Below are 18557 nucleotides of genomic sequence, written 5' to 3' on the forward strand. Positions count from 1 at the left end.
AGCTGAATAATGTATCTGCCCCTCAGATAAGGCCTCAAGGTGACTCTCTGCCTCCTCTATGCCTGCTACAGTACACGGCGTTTTATTTTTGAGGCACAGCCTGTGCTCTATATATCGAGCCGAGTGCCTTGGAACAACGTGGAAAACTCAAGGTCCATCTGCCCCATCTCATTTCAAAGCATTACTCTTCATCTGACACCTCCACTGCTTTCAAAATGTACAAGTTTAACTGAAGCTTACGCACAGGTTGAGTAAGGAGGGTGTGTGTTCTGCGTGGTGAATCAGTCACCTCCACTGTCCCACGCTGTCAAAATAATTCAGTCCTCAAGGGCAAGGTCACTGCTCTCATCCAATGATCTTTTTACGAATCAGTTAACAGCCTTTTGTCCTTAAAATGTCACTTTAATTCTGTCACCCTCCTCCTTATGTGGGTTTTCCAGGGCATTTTAACAGTCCATATATGGGGCCACCACCCCTGCTGCCATCTCCTGTTTTCACCCAGGACACATTTAGCTCAAAATCATCCCTCCTAACAGAACTGCTTTAGCATCTTTGCGTGGGTTCAAACGCAGAAGTTTAGTCCTTGTTGCAGTTCACCCTGAAATATTTCTATATTCGACGCAACAGATGCCTGATGAAACCGTTTCTGTTGCCGATTAGCTCTCACCAGTTGTCAATTCCCTTATCACTCCCTCAGTATTCCACCTTCTGGTTTTTTGATTTCTCCCCGTCGGATCATTTCATGTTACTTGTTGGTCTTTTCCCAGTGGATTATCTGTTCTTTTCTTCTTTCATGTCTCAGTTTGATTAATTAAAATCCTCAGAGCCTATCGCCTTTCTTCACCTCCTCCTTCTCAGTCTTGCTTTTGGGTCTGCTTCCGCCATCACCGTGACAAATACAGTCATTGGAGGATTTATACAGTCTTGTTTTTGGGTTTTTTTAACCAGTAAAATGTCACAAAGAACTTTTGAAATGTACAAAAGCTCCAGGAGGTCCTGTGTACACACAAATGAAGATATTCTGTAAAGAAACTGGTTCTGATAGTTGCTTACAGTCCCGCTTATACACAAACCCAGCTCATAGCCATTTTCAGCCATGAACTTTGCAGAAAGCCAGCTGTGAAGTGAATGGTCTGTGCCTGAAGCAGCTGGCCAATCTAAGTGGCTGTATCAGTAAGTTTATGTGTGTTTGCTCCAGCTACACCTGAGTTTTTAGAAGGGGGCGGCAACCTACTTTCCATGTCGTCTTAGTCCACTTGTTCGGAGCACATCAAGGTTGGAAGTTACACACACAAAATTATCTGCACTTATAGACCAATTGTACTAATGATTATTTTAATTCATCAAAATCTGTCAAGTCCCACTTGCTCAGATATCATTTGAATGGTTTTGAGTACCTCAAACAACTTTTAAACTGTTTCCACCATCTCCATAACCTAATCTACTATAGAGTTTGTTTTAGTTGTATTTAGTTCAGAATGCTATTTTTCTTTTACTCCTCAAAAGAGAATTCAGATATTTAAAAAAATAAACAACCAGCTCTCATACTTTACCCTTCGAATTGTTATATAATTGATTGCATAGTCCTGCATAAACATCAAAGAGTTCACCAAACAAATTAAAATGCACCTACTATTAAAACAGACATGCGCCCACTGATAATTAGGTTGTTTTTTTTAAATCAGGCTTCTTAAAGACTCAAATAAAATATGAATCAAAATGTATAATTCGGAAATGAACAAATTAAAATGATTAAAATAGACCCACTGGTAATTAGGTTGTTTTTAAATAAAGAAAGGAAAAAAATGATAATAATTGTACTCCTTACCCCATCCCCCTTTAAGGACTACGGATGGAAAATAGCACTCCTGTTAAATCCGATGTAACCATCTTGTTGTTGTTGTTGTTGTTGTTGTTGTTGTTGTTGTTCATGAAATGGCAATGATTTATGGTATTGCATGCTGTCCTTTAAATAAACTCATTCATTCATTCATTCATTCATTCATTCATTCATTCTCTTACTCTACAAACAAATGATTTAAACTTTTATTATTCCAGCTACAGTTGAGCTGCTTTCAGTACTGATTCCCCATCCCAGCTCCCTGCATAGAGCTGGTGTTAATACCATTAGGTACGGACCCTCACCATGACTTTGCGTAGCTGGAACTTGCGAGCTTTAATGTCCTGCATCAACATCTCGAACGGTGTGAGGCTGAACTCTGTGGGCAGGGGGTTGAACGGCTGCTCCTGCACCTTCTTCAGCTTCACCCCCTGCCTGAGGTCCTTCATCAGCTGCACCCACAGACGAGCCTGCGGCGGAAACAACAACAACACATCTGCATTTGTCAGCGTGATAACTCTGCCTTCTCCGGTCTAACACTGCTGTATTGTCCTCTCTGTCGCACAGGGAGCTCTGTCGTCTCGTCTCACCCAGTCTGTGTGTTTAAGAGCGTCCAGCTCAGCTGTGGATCTGTCCTCCAGAGTTTCCTCTTTTGAAATCTTCCTCAGCATCTGTGCAACACAAAGCAGGACAGGCAATGTCAACATCTCCCCAGGTTGTCCTTCATCTACCAGCACCGGGTTGTTGGGTTTGTGCACTGCTGTGGTGTTTTGCTGGTTGTTGCTGCATACTGAGAGAGTTCCCCGTACAGATGACCTTTACAATAACCTTCAGCACCTGGTTGTAGTGCCAAACGTCCGTTAATCAACATTCTCACCTTTACTTATGACAGTATTTTTGACAATGTGATATCTTTACTTTTACTTAAACTAAGAATTCTTAATAGTTTGTTAACCCATTCAGACCCAAATGTTTGTTCAAAGCAGCTTTCTAAAACCTGAGGTTTGAGGAAACTAGACACATGAAATAAAACCTTTTTAGAGGTTAAACCTTACATATCACTGCCTTTTTCTTCATGTTTATCAGTACCTTTTAGAAATATAAACACTGTGTCGTGTTGATTAAACGTGTGTGTTGCTCGAGACAAATAACTGAACAGAGTGTTGCATTACAATGAAAGATTTAAAACAATAAAAACAACGTTGTTTGGTGGCTTGTGGCAAACAAACAAATGCAGCTTTAAGGATGATCAGCTTAAACTTAAAAGAATTTGAGTGCTATGTAATTTGTTTAAATCCATTAAAGTGGCTGAACATTCAATGTTCTTTATTTTCATGGGAATAGGTGATTTTAACTCATTTTACCCGTACAGTTAATGCTAATAAAACCCATCCTATTTGTGTTTTAGCTTCTGTGATGTTTTCTATGACAAGATATGATACAGTTCATGTTGTTTTGTACATTAAGTTAAAAACGTAACAAAAAAAGCTCCTTTAAGCTGTCTTTACAGGAATTTTTGGTATATTTTTGATTTCCCTGTGCTAAAAATGGCTGAGTGCCTGCCTTCCGCATACGAACATGTAAACAGGCTTTGAGCTGTGTATCTGTTAAATATGCATGAGCAAAGTAAACCCTGCGATGACTCAACAGAAGTCAGATTTGAGGCTGAGTACATGGAAGAAGTTATGTAGCATATAAACAGAAATATCTATGGAGAAGGGTCAAACATAAACTATGTGCAGCAAGGTGCACGCAATGTAAAGCAGCAGCAGTCCAGTGAAGTGAATGAAAAGGTTTTTTTTTCTGGTATTTTCTCCTGAATGTTCTCACCTGTTCCCTCTCAGGATTTTCTGAAGGTGAAACAACGTTTATTCTGTCAATGATTATTGGTGCAAATTCTATTTTACCTGCTCGTGTGGGATACTTTAATAGAAAAAACAAACAAACAAACAAACAAAAAAGATAAAAATCTAACCCTAAAGTAACTTTCATGACTACTTAAAAAGTACTTAAAAAAGAAAAACTAGTAAGTATAAGTATAATTAGCCTTTTGTATTTCTGTACTGTACATAAAGGGGATTGTTCCTGCACATTCATTTGTGTGTCTTTCTTTTTTCTGTAATAATAGTAACAAGTCTGATCAATACATTTAAGAAACACTGACAATGGAACCTGATGTACCTCCTTTGCATTTCTTATCTTGATGAGGAAGGTCTGCAGCTCTTGAGTCTCCACAAACAGAGCCCGGCAGACGGCCTGGTAGTGCTCCGGAGCCAGACTCGAGTTGGACAGGCGAGACGCACACAGCACCATCACCTGGCGAAATGTACACACCGGCCTAATCGCACCTCCCTGCTCGTCCTCCTCCTCCTCCTCCTCTTCCTGTCCACTGTACCCCTCATCTGTTATAGGGTTCCTAGTGGTGCTGTGGACCTCTCCGTCCTGGTCCCCCCCGGCCATTCGCTCAATGAGGCGCTCCAGCTGCGGGCTGAGCTCCCTCTCCTCGCTGTCGTCCAGCCCCCAGTCCAGAGCTCGGTAGATAGCCACACCGAGCGACTGGACCAGCTGGATGGATGAACGGGGAGAAAAGGAAGAACAAGGCAGGATTTAATACACTTACTAACGACACATCCAGTTCTTAACATGTCAAAATCCACTAAAACAGATGCGAGCTAATCAATTCAGACTAAAAAGACTAACTAGTAACATAACACCAACTAAACTATTTGTCCTAAACAGTATGCTATTGTTAAAGTGACCAAAAGAATGGTTTCCATATTTATAATAAAGTGGGTAGAGTTGTAATTTCCAGTATGACCTGATGGTGGCGGTGTTTATCTCACAGTCAGAAGGCTACACCTAAACACACTGATACAGAAGCGTGTCGATTTAGTTTACTGCAACATGACAGTGAAACACCTGGATCTCAGGTTTAGCCTTTTCTTTGAAATGGAGGATTGCTGACGATAACGGCTCGGCTAAATGAAGATCTAACAGAGGTCGCTGATGGTGTAAAATCACTCGGATAACTTCACTCCGCCACAATGAATACACAATAAAAAACGTCCATCTACTTAAGGAATATCTCACAGCCTCTTAGAAAATGTTTGTCTTCAGCAGCTTTGGCATCGATATTGAAAATAAAGGAGGAATGACAACTTCAAAAATCAATGAAGTCTTCAGTTTATCCAGAGTCAGAACTGAAAAACTCATATGTATGTATAAATATCGCCACCGTGCCACCATTTTAAGGGACTTTACATTTTTTAAAGCTTTTAAACAGTCATGAAATACTCTTTTAACATCTCTATTTCCTTGCAAAATTCTAAAATAAGGTTGATAGAAAAATTTCCCAAAGGCTGATTAGTCTTCACAATATCTCACACCTGAAGTCACTTTTACAACAAGCTGTTTCTGTCTCACCTGACGCTCTGGATTGGGAGGAAGAGGAGACCCATCGCCGTCATCTGCAGAGACAAGAAGAAACCTCAAATACAAAAGCGGCACCAAAAACCTTTTAAACGTGATATATTTTTTTGTTATAGATTGGTTACAACTTTAAACAAATTCTTTTATAATGCAGTTTTAAATGCGAGTTACTCCACACGTCTGAACTTGTGTTTTTTGTGTTGGAGTACAGTTATTGTGCCTACGTGAGAGAGTAAAACAAGCCTCCCGGCTCAGATGTCAATAATGACACCGGAGAGGTCTGAAACCCTTCGATCAGCAGCTCTCACTGCGGAGAAACAAGAGCGTGGACAACCAAGAGAAGCCGGAGGCAGAGAGACAAAGACGATGGGGCAGAAGAGGTGAGAGTGTTCATTTAAAACTGTTTTATTTATTTATCATTTTAACTGTCAAAGATTTCAGTTATTAGATCAATACGTGACTGCTTTTAATTCTTGACTAGATTAATTATCTTTTATGAAAAGAATTAGGTTTAATCAACAATAAAAAAAATTTAAAAAGAGATAAAGGCTTCCTTGTATGTTAATTTTTGCAACAGTTGACAAACAGAAATGTTTATGTGCCTTTTTATGGGAGGATGGACTTTGTATGTGTCATTTCAAGATCTCGGGAGATTCTGAGCATGATTAAAGGAATATTATTCAACATTTTGCTTCATCTTGAGATGGAAACCATTTGCAGATTCGTCCAGAATAAGAACTTTCTTCATGGCCCATTTCAGTGTGAACATCGTGGTCTATAGTTTGATCAACAGGAGGTCTGGGTGTGGTGGCTGGGGTCAACAGTCCTCCGCTGTCAACAACAAAGTGCTGGCAGCAGGAAGTGAACCTCAGACCAACAGAGCCTCACTGTGTTCCCCGTGCACACAGACGCTGCTTCCATGTCCAACAAAAGAAAGCCCATTACGACAGAGTGAGATGATCACATGAAGCCCCGCAAACCTGTCTGACAGGTTGGTATACAAGCCCGTCTGGGTCATAGAGTGTAACCAATGATACCTCCACCAGTTTCCCACAGTTACAGCCCAATAAACACAAAAGGGGAGAGGAATCTGCATTGAACACACTTCCAACAGCCCTGCAGCTTAGCTGCTGGAACCACATAACCATGTAAGCCTTGTGCTCGGGTCCCTTATGCTGAGGCTGTTGTTGTTTCTCTCCTCTAAGCCTCACTGCTCCTCTCGTTGTTCAGTTTTTCATAATTAAAATCATTGTTTTTAATTCCCTGGGCAGCTTTTCTCCTTTTTTCCCCCATAAACAGTTTGAACAGTTAGCAGCCATTTTGTGCCAATGGCTCAACACCACACTCAACACTGGTGTTTTTAATTAGTGATTTTTATTTATTTGTTTATTTTGCCATTTAGTCATTTATTATTATTTAGTTAGTAGTAGTATTATTATTTTTGTTTTATTGTTGTTAATTCAATCATTGTAAATATTTAAAAAAAATGTTGAGCTACTTGACGAATTTGAATTTCCCCCATTGGGGGATAAATAAAGTATTTTTCTATTCTATTCTATTCTATTCTATTCTATTACTTAAGAGCAAACAACAGGGTCCTCATTAGGAGTTCAGAGAGGCTTTGAATGATAAGATTTGAGACATGAGATCTCATTTTCATTTGTTGTTTACTCTCAGTGTCACTCGCTGTTTGGTTTGGTTTATGTTTATGCATTTGGCAGACGCTTTTATCCAAAGCGACCTACAGGTAGGCAGGTTGTTTAAGGGGGTCTTGCCTAAGAACCCCTACTGGAGGTACTACTTTTCATGCAGGGGATTTGAACCTTAACACTACACAGTCCAGTCTATCTAGTTTAGAGATTATAGTTTGTTGGTAGGTTTAGGAACCAAAATTATTTGGATAGGTTTAGGAAAAGATTATAGTTGGTTTACATCACAACTTGTATGTTGGATAAAGACGTGAAAATACTCTTGTGTGTGATAATGAGTAAATGTGAAATTTCACAAAATGGATGTTTCTGCCATATATTTACAATAAAAATCCCTAATCACAGATCTATAATGCCGTTTTAGCCTCATATCAGCCTATTTTCTTAAAGTTAAATCATAAATACATTGTTTTCCAAACAGATATCATCATTCAGATGTATTGTTTCTGTGTCATCAAAAATCTGTGCTCTGGAGACCAAAATGATTCTCTGTTTAATTAAAAACAGTTCTGTTAAACTGACGTATGACCAGATTTTGTGAGAGAGCAGTTTCCAAGAACAAGTGTGAAGAAATATTTTAGTAAAATAAATAAATAAATAAATAATAATAATAATATCAGATTTTATAGATTCAGATTTTTTTTTCTAATATATTACAATAATCTTTGTTCTTTAGCTTGTATTTCTAATGAATTAGCAGTAGCTGGGATGGATACATGCTTATTTCACCAGTCGTTAGTTTTCAGCCACATTGGCAGGCTGACTTGGACTGAATTTTCTCATTTAAAGATCCAAGAACTTTCATTTTCCTGAGAATTAATTTCAAATACCTTCCTCTGCAGTAAATGTAGCTCTGAGATGTGATTTTTGTTTTCACAAAGGGCCAAAGCCCCATGAGAATTCCTTCCAAATGTCACCTTCTGCACACACGGATCAAAAAGCTGGTCTCTTTAGTCCCTTTAGTCTCTTTAGTCCCTTTGTAAACCGCGTTTTCACCTGTTAAAAATCAAATTAGTCAGTTGACATTCAGAAATATAAAGGCTGCTCTACAGGTCATTCTGTGAAAATAAACCATTAAAACCTGAAACCAGTTCTGAGAGAAACCATCTCTAATCATTAAGGCCAGAACTTCTGCTGCGCCATGTTGTTTTATAAACTTTTTTACATGGTCCTTAACTGCCAACTGCTCCAAAAAACCTTAAAAAGCCCCAGAAAGATGCTTTCAGTACCACCACCAGACCTGGGATTTAAAACTTCTTTACAACTCTGATTTAGAAACAGAGGCCGGGATAAGTTCCTGAGAAACTTAACTGTAGCCAAACACACCTTATCACTCCCTAACCCTCGACATGGCGTTTGGCTATGTAGAAGATTGATGACTCGTCACCTTTATGATGACACTAACCAGGTGTAGCACCTCTATGTTAGGATTATAAACATATTTTTAACTATATATGTTTCCTAAACATTCATCCATTCCAACATCTGCACAACATTTGAGGCCATTAAAACCCCAAAGTTGATATCTTTTGTAATTGAAATGTCTCTCAACAATACCAGATTATGTATGCAAATAACTAAAGAATATAATTCTGATATAACAAACAGCTTAAGCCTCAAATTTGGATTCTAGCAGGTTTTTGAAGAATAATATTTTAAATCTTGCTCTTCAGGTCAATGAGGAGACAAGCCACTGAGTATTATACACACCAGGCACTCTCAGAGGTAAGAAATCATATTAACTAGCAGCTAAAGTTAGCATCTGACCTGCTGTATCAGTGACAGCAGAGAGACGGGCTGTAATGCATGAAGGTCTGTGTGTGCAGGTTCTGTACGATGCGTTTGGTTCTGTTTAAAACGCTGCACCTGATTTTTATCTCATCTTCTCTGATAAACTGATTCAAACACACAAAACTTTAAATTTACACCAGGACATGCACATCAGTGAGCTCACCTGATTCCTAAGGAGTAAGGACAAAATAGTGTTAAGGGTCATACTCTCTGTGTGAGAGCATTTCACAATTATCACGTATTATACGGCAGACTTTGTGGTGATGAATCAAAATTATAGGGAACCAAAAGGTGGTAGTTTTACTGCTCTTTAAAGTTTCTCACTAAGAGTGTTTATGATGTAGAGCTAATAGACTGATTACAGATTGTGATGGCCACACACACCGACACTTTTTCATTCTGAGTTTACATACACACGTTTATTGTAGCACAAATATATGGGTTGTTTATTTTCATTTGATGATATTAAAATACATCAGTTCTATTTGTAGCGAGCACATTTAGTTAGCTTTTGTATGTTTAATTTTGGTGCTGTGTGGGGGGGGGGGTACCTTGGACTGGGCTGAACCAAAGCACTCTGGCTGGCACACTCCAATCCCAGATTGATTGGGTGATACCATCTAGAGTTCCATGGGGGAAGATTATGGAGTCTTCATTTTAATTTTTGCATCAGTTCTCTTTGCTTTTGTGATTTGCTTATTTTGTTAACTTTGTTTAGTTATTAGTCATTTAAGTTGATTCTTAAGCTAACTGTGTTTAGTTAAATTTGTGTAGATGTTTCCCTTCTTCCTCAGTGAGTCACTATGGTCTGACCAGCCAATATTTAAGTCCCCTTTGTTTGTTGTGTTTGTTTTTGAACCGTTAGCTTGAGGTTATGTTATGTTATCTCGCACAGATACAGAATAGAAGTGAAATTAGTTCTGTAAGTGAAGGTTTTGGAAAAATAAATTAATTTAGGACTGATGATGGTGCTGCATACAAGTTATTACAGTTTATACCGAAGAGACAAATGCTTGTTGTAAATTTGTGACAGTAGCAAAGATTTCAGTCTGGACAAACCAATACCAATACATCTGCTAATATTGAGGTCTGCATGCCAAGCCTATTTCTGCAATAATCTGTGTTGGTGACAAAGTGTAAAAAAAAAGTTAAACAAAAGACAAAAACAAAGCATAGCCACATATTGTGTCCTTTTTCCAAATTCCTCCAACATATTTCGGGTGTTTTCCCCCAGTGTATATCGTGGATAGCAACACACACACCATCTACTAACTATCCTGAGAGTCTTCCTGCCGACAGCAGGCGAATATCTAATCATGCTCCTGAGATGTCTGACTGTCTGGGAGCTGCACCCCACAGAGTTCCTTCCTCTTAGCCTTATGTCACACATATTTAATCTGGCAAATAATGTTAAATATTTCTTTCTCATAAGCCTGACTCATCTCTGTCACACACACACAGTAACAGAAAAACTCGCCCAGATGGACTCTGCCTTCAGTTGCCATGGAAATAAGGTCTTGGAAACCACCAAACTGACAGAAGAAAAAACTGGGTTCAGATAACAAATGAGCAGAGGAGAAAGAAAGAAAGAGAAAAGAAACTGTGAGAGCAGGAACAGAACGTTCCAGATGTTTCTTAAAACTCAGACTACACGATACGCAGAGGAATTCACATTTTCTAAAACCAGCCGCAGATATCAGAGCACATCCTGTAAACTAAAGCTGTGAGCTGTCATGTAATCTGAGGTGTGTCTGCCTTTAAAGCAGCGCCTCCTCCCAGGTAACGAGAAGTGCAAAGTCTTTTGTTGCCGGCGAGGTCAGTGCGAGCAAGTTCTGTCCAAACTCTTTGGGATAGAAGAGCTATTTGGAAACGGAGCAGCAGAGTTCTTTCTTTATTTCACCTGTAGCTCAGCTAGAAACCAAAAGATCAACAGAAAAACTGTTTCTAGGGAAAAAGTGCTGTCAGAACACATCATATGTCCACTTTGTAAAATCTATATTTCTAATAAATACCATTTCATCTTTAAGGTAGCCCCAAAGCTTCCTTTCTCTGTATATTCCATCCATCCATCCATCTTGGACAGCGGGAGGAAGCTGGAGACGGGGAGAACATGCAAACTCCAGACAGAAAGGCCCCAGCCGGGATTTTTGAACCAAGCAGCCCATATTCAACAGATTTATTTATTTTTTTATTGGAATGAGATGATTGAACGTTCCTGAGAGGAGGTCAGTGGATGGGAAGGATCACACAGCCGTATAGCCGGCTGCATTTAGATGGCTGGGTGCTGACTCTGGAGTCACTCTGAGGACAAACCTTAGTGACTTGATCAGGTGACCGTGTTTATTCAGTGGATTTTAAAGCATAATAGAGCGGCATTTCCCTTTTTGGTTGATCAAACACCAGATGCATCACTGGGATGCTGGCAGACCTGCTCATAGTGCATTGCAGGAGTCGAGCAGAGAGATGACCACGACCTGTAACAGAGTTTATTGCAATACTGAGTCAAACAAGGCCGGATTTTTCTTATCATTTTTCAAATAACAACCTTAATTTTATCGTGAAGCTGCTTTTACACGATCCCTGCACAGAATTCTTGATAAAAACGCACAAAACAAGTCTATGTTGTAATCAGAGTTACTGTTGAGAGGCCATCTTAGTGAGGGAGACCACGCCTATTTCAACCTTTGACACAGACTCATTTCCTCCCACCTTCCAAGGTACAGGTCAGGATTTAAAGGGCAATGAACTGTCCTTTGCACTTTCCGCCTCTTCATGAGTTATTTTACTGTTGAAGTGTGTCTATTAAATTGTTAAAATACCTGAAATAATACTTTATAGCAACATATTTATGTTGAATGCTCACTGGTTCATTTTGGCTGAAAACTGCTTTTTGTTTCTCCTTACAAAAGAAGTAGTATCTTTAGTTTTATCTACCAGCAGCAATATTCTCCTGGACTTTGACTCCCTGCTGGCATTAAGTGTACACAGTGAATCACTACTGGCCTCATCCTTTGGCGTTATCCAGCGTTGCATATAACCAGCTATCATACCGATACTACTCAATGACGAATGACTGGAAATCTAAAACTCATTCTGAGAGTTCACAGATAAGATACAGCTGAGTTTAAGAATGAGGAGCATATTCAAAGAAAACTGATGAGTGAGCACAGCCATGAAAAATGTTTTTACGATGGAATTCCATTAGATGTACTCAGTTATAAATGTATTAATGAGGGTGGAGGTACTCTTCCATCCATCCACGACCTATGGATAAAACTGCACGAATGATGGAAAGATGAGGGTAATTCGTACAGCGTGATGTGGAAATCTGTGTGAACGCAGATATGTACAAGACATCTTGAAGACAGTTATTAAACAATTAAAGTTAAAGATTTTCGTCCTTTTCGTGTCATTTTTAAAAATTCAAATCCAGTTTTTCAAATTCAGTTAAAATTTTAAATAAATCTTCAGACATGCTTAAATGAGATCTTTTAATGTGTCAACATTTGCCTCTTTTCTTGGTTCTTCAATGTGGCAAAAAGAGCACTTATCAATATTTATGTGTCAAAAATGAATGAAGTGTCACAGAAATATACAAAGACACTGAGACACATTTAAGTCCCTTTTAAATCTATGTTTTTGTTCCTCAGACTGCAGCTTTACAGCCGTCTGCATTTTGAAATATGTTGGGCCACTTTGAAATATAAAAACACAATAGAATGATTTACAAGTGATGTAAATCATGCATTTAATCAAAAATTGTGAGTTCATTTTAACTTTGATGACGGCTACATGTTTAAAAAACATTAAAACAGGGTTACATTTTCCGCAGTGCTGCATTATCTCTTCATTTAACAAGTTTTGAAATGCAATATTTCTCCATTCATGATTCAGCTGCTGACAGTCTTTTTATTCAATTCAATCATAATTTATTATTATTATTATTATATTGTTGTAGTGCTAATATATTTTATATTTCAGATAACAAAATGAAATAAAAGTAAAAACCAGCTGTAGCAGAGAGGAAGGTGTGAGAGAAATCTTTATAGACTGAATGGATTGAGGTGCTGATGATGATGTCACACACAGCTCAGGAAAGTGTTACAGGTAAACTCTCTCAGTTGAAAGCATGGACAGTAACTCACAGCCAACAGTTCTGGGTTGCAGAAACACTCCTTCTCAATCCTCCTCCTTTACTGTTACCTGTCTGTCTGCAGTCTCTGTCTGCCCATAAAGTCTTACAGCTGAGTAAAGAGGTATCAGAGTGGTTCTTACAGCCATCTCTGGGTGAAAAAAAGTAATATTTCCCTCTTGATATTCCTCCTGCGTCCTTATCAGGGTTTCAAGCAAGTCCACTTTATTTGCCAGTCATCTCACACTTCCCATTATAGTCAGGAGAACTTCCTCCTCCTTTTTTCTCTGTTTTCTTCCTGCTCTGTATCCTCATCAACTCGTCTTGATTTGGAGTCTTATTCCAGGCATTACTTGGGCTTTGGAAAGCTCAATCAGGAGCTCCAGAAGAAATAAATCCAGCAGAACAGCATCCAAACCAGCACAGGAAGTGTGTTTTCAAGCTATTTAAAAAATCTCAATAAGATGCAAAGAAAGACACAATATGTCCAAGCTTCTAGGGCGGCACCATTCAATAACCTAAAATACTAAATGAATACTAATAAATCCCTTTATTTTGTCTTGGTGTACATTTTAAGCGGTATTCTAATGTTTTTGGAAACTGGGTTTAAAAGAACCCACCATTTTAATGTCATCTAGAAGACCAAAGTTTTCTCTTTTATGACCAGCCTCATCATTTCAGCCATACCTACTGATCAGAAAAGCTTTACAAGCTCTAACTACTATAACTGCACCATGAAATTACTTTGCCAAACAATATATTATTGGCAAACCACATTTCTGTGACAGCGTTCCAGATGGCAGCTGGTTCACGAACACAAAATCTCAGACTTACATCAACTTATTGCAGCACCAAGACTCAGTTAAGATGTGTGCTGTCTGTAGGGATAGTCAGAGCTACAGCTGACGTCAGCACCATCAGGAAACTGCACACAGGCTCCTGTGCCAACCATCAGGAGACGTCCGTCATGTCTCGTCCCCCAGCAGAGTGAAGACGTGGACAGGAGAGCAGAAGACATGCAAGGCATCTACAGACGGTTAAAATTTCACTCTCCCGAGAGCAGAGAGGTGAAAATACCTGCTGTGCACATTTCTACAACCCGATGATGAAATTTCCATTCTGAGTGAACAGAAAGTAATTTACGATTTGCCCAGACGGCTCACTGTGAATGCTAATGTCACCATTTGCTGTCTCTTTTTATTCCCATGATGGAGTAGCACGTAAATTCTCCAACACTCTGGCTGTCATGTAATGTCAGACATTTAGAAATTCAGCTCCGTAGCTCTTTTGTTTCTCTTGAGACTGACAGAAATACATCAAGTAGATTAACATGGCTGAAATGATGTGGTCATAAGAGACAAAGCGTCTGATCTGCCGGCCCTTTAAGTCTCATATATTGTTGGAGAAAGCACGAATCCAAACTATAAAAACTCTATTCTCTTTTTTTTTTTTATAAATCCATGTCATATATGATACATTTTATCGTTTACAGAGCATTTCTGTTTTTTACAAATGTGGCTGTAAGCTATTTTTTATTTATATGAAACTAGACCCAGTGGAAACGGCAATTAAAGTGTGAATAAAAATAAATCTTTAAAGATAGTCTGCATTAATAATGAAGCCTGGATCTCAGATTAGTTATTAAGCTTCCTCATCAGCCCAGATGTGTAAAACTGTTCATTTCTGCTGCCCTGGGATAAAATGTAACCACATAAAGAACAGAAAATGGCCTTGAGTTCATTTATGGGTCAGCAGAGTGTAAACTAACACAGGCTATAAGGATAAACAGTTTTTAGTGAGAGCTTAAACATCTCACAGGAGTTAATCAGGATCTTTCAGGGTCCCTACATGTATATAAGAAGGATCCAATGGGCCCTCAGCAAAATAAGGAGTTCTGCATCACATCAGCCATTAAAAGCAACAATAAAACCTTTGACAGCTTAAATATATTGCTCATTATTCTGCAGGGAGACAGGAGTCCTGTCCTTCACATGAACAACAGAAACTGTCCAGGAAGAGCTCAAGGAAATACAAAACTGCTCAGATCCCAATCTGATCAATCATCCATGGGAATGCAGCGGGGACAAACCAGGTCTACGAGTGTGCCACGTCACAACTCATCAGAGCCAAAAACATCACAGCTTCTTTGGGTTACAAAACGTTAAGCAGGTGGTTTTAATGTTGTGGCTAACTGGAGAACATTTATACAGAGAAAAACTCCCTCCTGCCGCATCTCAGAAAGCTTTCTTTTAACTGGTTGTATTTGATGCCCTTATTTCTGAACTGTTTTGTATCTTACGGTGGAAATCATTAGCTGGATTCCTTGTTTTACTGTCCCAGGCTCACTCCATACTAACTGGGTCAACTCAAGTCAAGTAAACTGCATATTTGTTGGAAATTTGCACCACTGATGTAGATTTTTTAATGTCACAGGATGGGTTAATGTCATCCATCCTGTGTCAGATTCTGGTTTTAACACCTTTATTTTATCTTTATTCAATCCAACACACTGGTCCTATGATATCAGGAATTCATCCTCTTTAATAACTCTCTAATTGGACAGACACAGGTGGAAGCAAAAACAGAAACATATAATCCCACCACAGACAGACTGTGCAGACATGATGGTAATTTCTTCCATCAGACAGAAAGAGCCAACATTTCCATCCAGCTAACAGCTTCCATCTCTAATCAAAACAGACTTGAAATATCAGAGGGAAAGTATCAGAGGAAATTTAAAGCAAAGACTCTAAATGAACAAACAAAAATGACAGGAATGAGTTAAAGGATGATGATCAAGTCATGTTGTTTTCTTTCTTTCTGTTTTATATATGAAGACTTAAAAACTTTCACTTCATAACTGATCAAACAATCCAAAAAGCTTGTTTATAGATGACATCCTGCTCTATCTACAGACCCTGCAAGTCTAATTATTTTCAATTCTAATTTCAAATTATTAAGTTAAATGGTAAAAATCGACACAGTTGCAGCTTTTCAAAAAGAGCCAGAATTAAGCAGCTGTGCCGTCCATTCTTTCCTCCCATAAACAATAAAGCTGTCACAACCAAAACGTGATAATAATAAATAACAGAATATGAATGAATGGAGCCGCATTATTAACAGGAAGAACTGTAATCACCCAAATGAGAATACAGGCCAAATGAAATAACTTCTTTTCAATCATCCCACCACAAAGCTCATGTCCTGGTTCAGTTTTCTACAATCAACAGTAAAATGTAATGAAAAATTTAAAATTTTGCAGGTATCCACACAGAGCTGATCGTCTCTGTTATCATTTATTATGATTACTATCATAATTACTGCTTTAATTGTTGTCTTTTCTCTAATATTTCTCATTCTTCTCCTTTATACATCATTTCTCTTAAGTTGGACAGGACTGCAGATACAACCTAACACTCAGTACACATTCATTGTTGATACCTCTATGCTACATGTTGCTTTGTCAATAGTTCTGGTGTCTTCTCCTGTTATGTCTCCTGTCCGATGTATGTTTTAAAAAGAAATGTGAGTGTAAAATCAGCACGACCCCTAAAATAACAATGGATACATTCATGGAAAATACACCAAGCTGAAGTAAACTCTAACCATCCTCTAACTGATTTAGCTTTATTCAAAGTTTTGGAACCACCTGTAAACATGCAAGATGTTTGGCCAATGTTTTATATATTAGAGAGTAATATTCATTAATTAAGTAAATAATTAAGTGATTACTAAATATCCTGGAAGCTAGACAATATTGAAAGCACATATCTAAATAAAATGTAACTTTCTTTGTAGTTTTACAGTAAACTGACAAGAATTAGACTACTTTTTAGATTTCATGATTTTTACTCTTCGTGTACAAGTGAAGCAAATATAAGGGTCTTATGCAAACATTTAGTGGCTTTACATCGTAAACGATTTGAGTTGGAACTGCATCTGATACAAACCTCAGTTTAAGTTATTTAGCAGCATGTTTCACATGTAAACAAACTGGACGAACTGAACATCCATGCATGAACATAAAAAAGGACAAATGACATCCTCAGAATGTAGACTTTAATCTTCTGTCGGCTTCCCAAGCACCTTGTTGTCAACAAGCGACAGAAATATCACCGTAAATCCTGACAGAAGCACAAGTTCTTTCTTCTGTCCACAGGCATCTCCGGCTTTCTGAACTCTTGGACAAAACTGAGCAGAAGGAAACTCTTCTTTCGGACCTCTGCTGTGACTTTCAGCATTCGCAATAAGCTACAAGCAGTATTTTAATGAAACATTAGTTTCTGTAACTCATGGCAACGATTGTCCAAGATGCCATGGTGGAAAATTGTGGATGCAAAACAAGAAATGTGCACTCTAAGTTTGACCTTACGTTGTCTCCATGCAGACTCTGGAGCAGGTTTGTTGGGCTGCAGTGAGGACATAAATACTTCACATGCGGGAGGATATTATGCACGTACAGGCTAAATTCAAAGGGGATTAAAAAACTAGATGACTGCATAAAATCCTTTGGGCTGCCATCCAATCTTTGAAGTCTCCAAAACAGTCTTTGCATAAAGGGATTCTCCGGTGAAGCTGCGTTCTATGAATAATTAATAATTAACCGGCAAATTACAAGTCATCCTTGTTGGCATAGAAAGGGGAACCAAATATAGATAATCTGTTGTGTCATACAGAAATATAAGGCTATTTTGTGTGAGGATAACCTTGTGGCTATTAAAAAATACTCTCAAAATAATATAAGGGGGAGGTCAAGTAGACAGAATTGATGTTGTAAATTATGTGTTCGCTTCCCTCACATGAACAGGATGTTCCTATGTGCCAAAGTCCGCCTGAAACTCGTATAATTTAGTATGGGATTGTTTTAAGTTGGATGTTTTTTGAATAGTTGAACATATTTTGAGTTATTTTAGGGGAGATTGGTTAAAAATCTTAAATTCTGCAATGATACGGTCGGCCTCATTGAGTGTAGTTTAGTATATTTTCAACACTTTAACACTGATCCGAACTAACGGGGTGACCTAGCTAAAAGAAAAAAAGTTATTTGACTAAAAGCGAGTTAATTGGAGGGCATTGTTTCACTCCGAATATAGAAAATAGGCTTTAATTTTTTTTAAATAACACCACCAACTTGCCGACTTCTTCAACTGGTATAAGCTGTGGAAATTAACTTTTCTTTGTTTGGAGTCAGAGCTGTGTGTGATGGGGGGGGGGGGGGGGTCCTACCGTCGTGTGGGGGCTCCTGCCGTAACGACACGGTGCCGTCCCTGTGCAGCAGGATGAAGGACGGGTCCTTCACCCGGCTGACTCGCCCGGCCGGCGGGCGGGGCACTCTGAGCCCGCTGCAGCACTGGTAGCACACCGCCCATGCCTGCTCCTCGTTGATGGGCTGCTCGTAGGACTTCAGCACCTCCTCCAGAGACAGCTCCCGGGGCTCGGCCAGGTCCCGCGCCTCTCCGCGGTCCGTGGGGGCGGTTACACGCGAGTCCCCGTCCTCGGCGCTTCTGTTGGTGGATCTGGCCATGGCTGCGATGCCGCGGAGCCCATGCCTCACTCCGTGGACACCGGGGCCATTTGTGGTGTCTGCTGGTCGGCCAGGTCTCCCGTCCACAGATTAACGTGCTGCCGTCAACTGCCGCAGCTGCACCTCGTTGCC

At 39.2% G+C, this 18557-nt stretch overlaps 1 protein-coding gene across 2 annotated transcripts in view; it reads right to left on the reverse strand.

Annotated features, from left to right (window-relative positions):
* spire2 (spire-type actin nucleation factor 2) overlaps nt 1–18557 on the reverse strand; it is a 35813-nt gene extending 17256 nt beyond the window's left edge. For both annotated transcript variants that reach the window (XM_075470547.1, XM_075470548.1), the window contains exons 1-5: nt 18128–18557; nt 5264–5307; nt 4022–4405; nt 2431–2511; nt 2146–2310 (exon numbers count right to left, since the gene is read on the reverse strand). In XM_075470547.1, the coding sequence (XP_075326662.1) occupies nt 2146–2310; nt 2431–2511; nt 4022–4405; nt 5264–5307; nt 18128–18425 (972 nt within the window). In that variant the 5' untranslated portion in view covers nt 18426–18557. The remainder of the gene's footprint in view (nt 1–2145; nt 2311–2430; nt 2512–4021; nt 4406–5263; nt 5308–18127) is intronic.

This window comes from Odontesthes bonariensis, chromosome 7, assembly GCF_027942865.1.
Source record: "Odontesthes bonariensis isolate fOdoBon6 chromosome 7, fOdoBon6.hap1, whole genome shotgun sequence".
NCBI lineage: Eukaryota > Metazoa > Chordata > Actinopteri > Atheriniformes > Atherinopsidae > Odontesthes > Odontesthes bonariensis.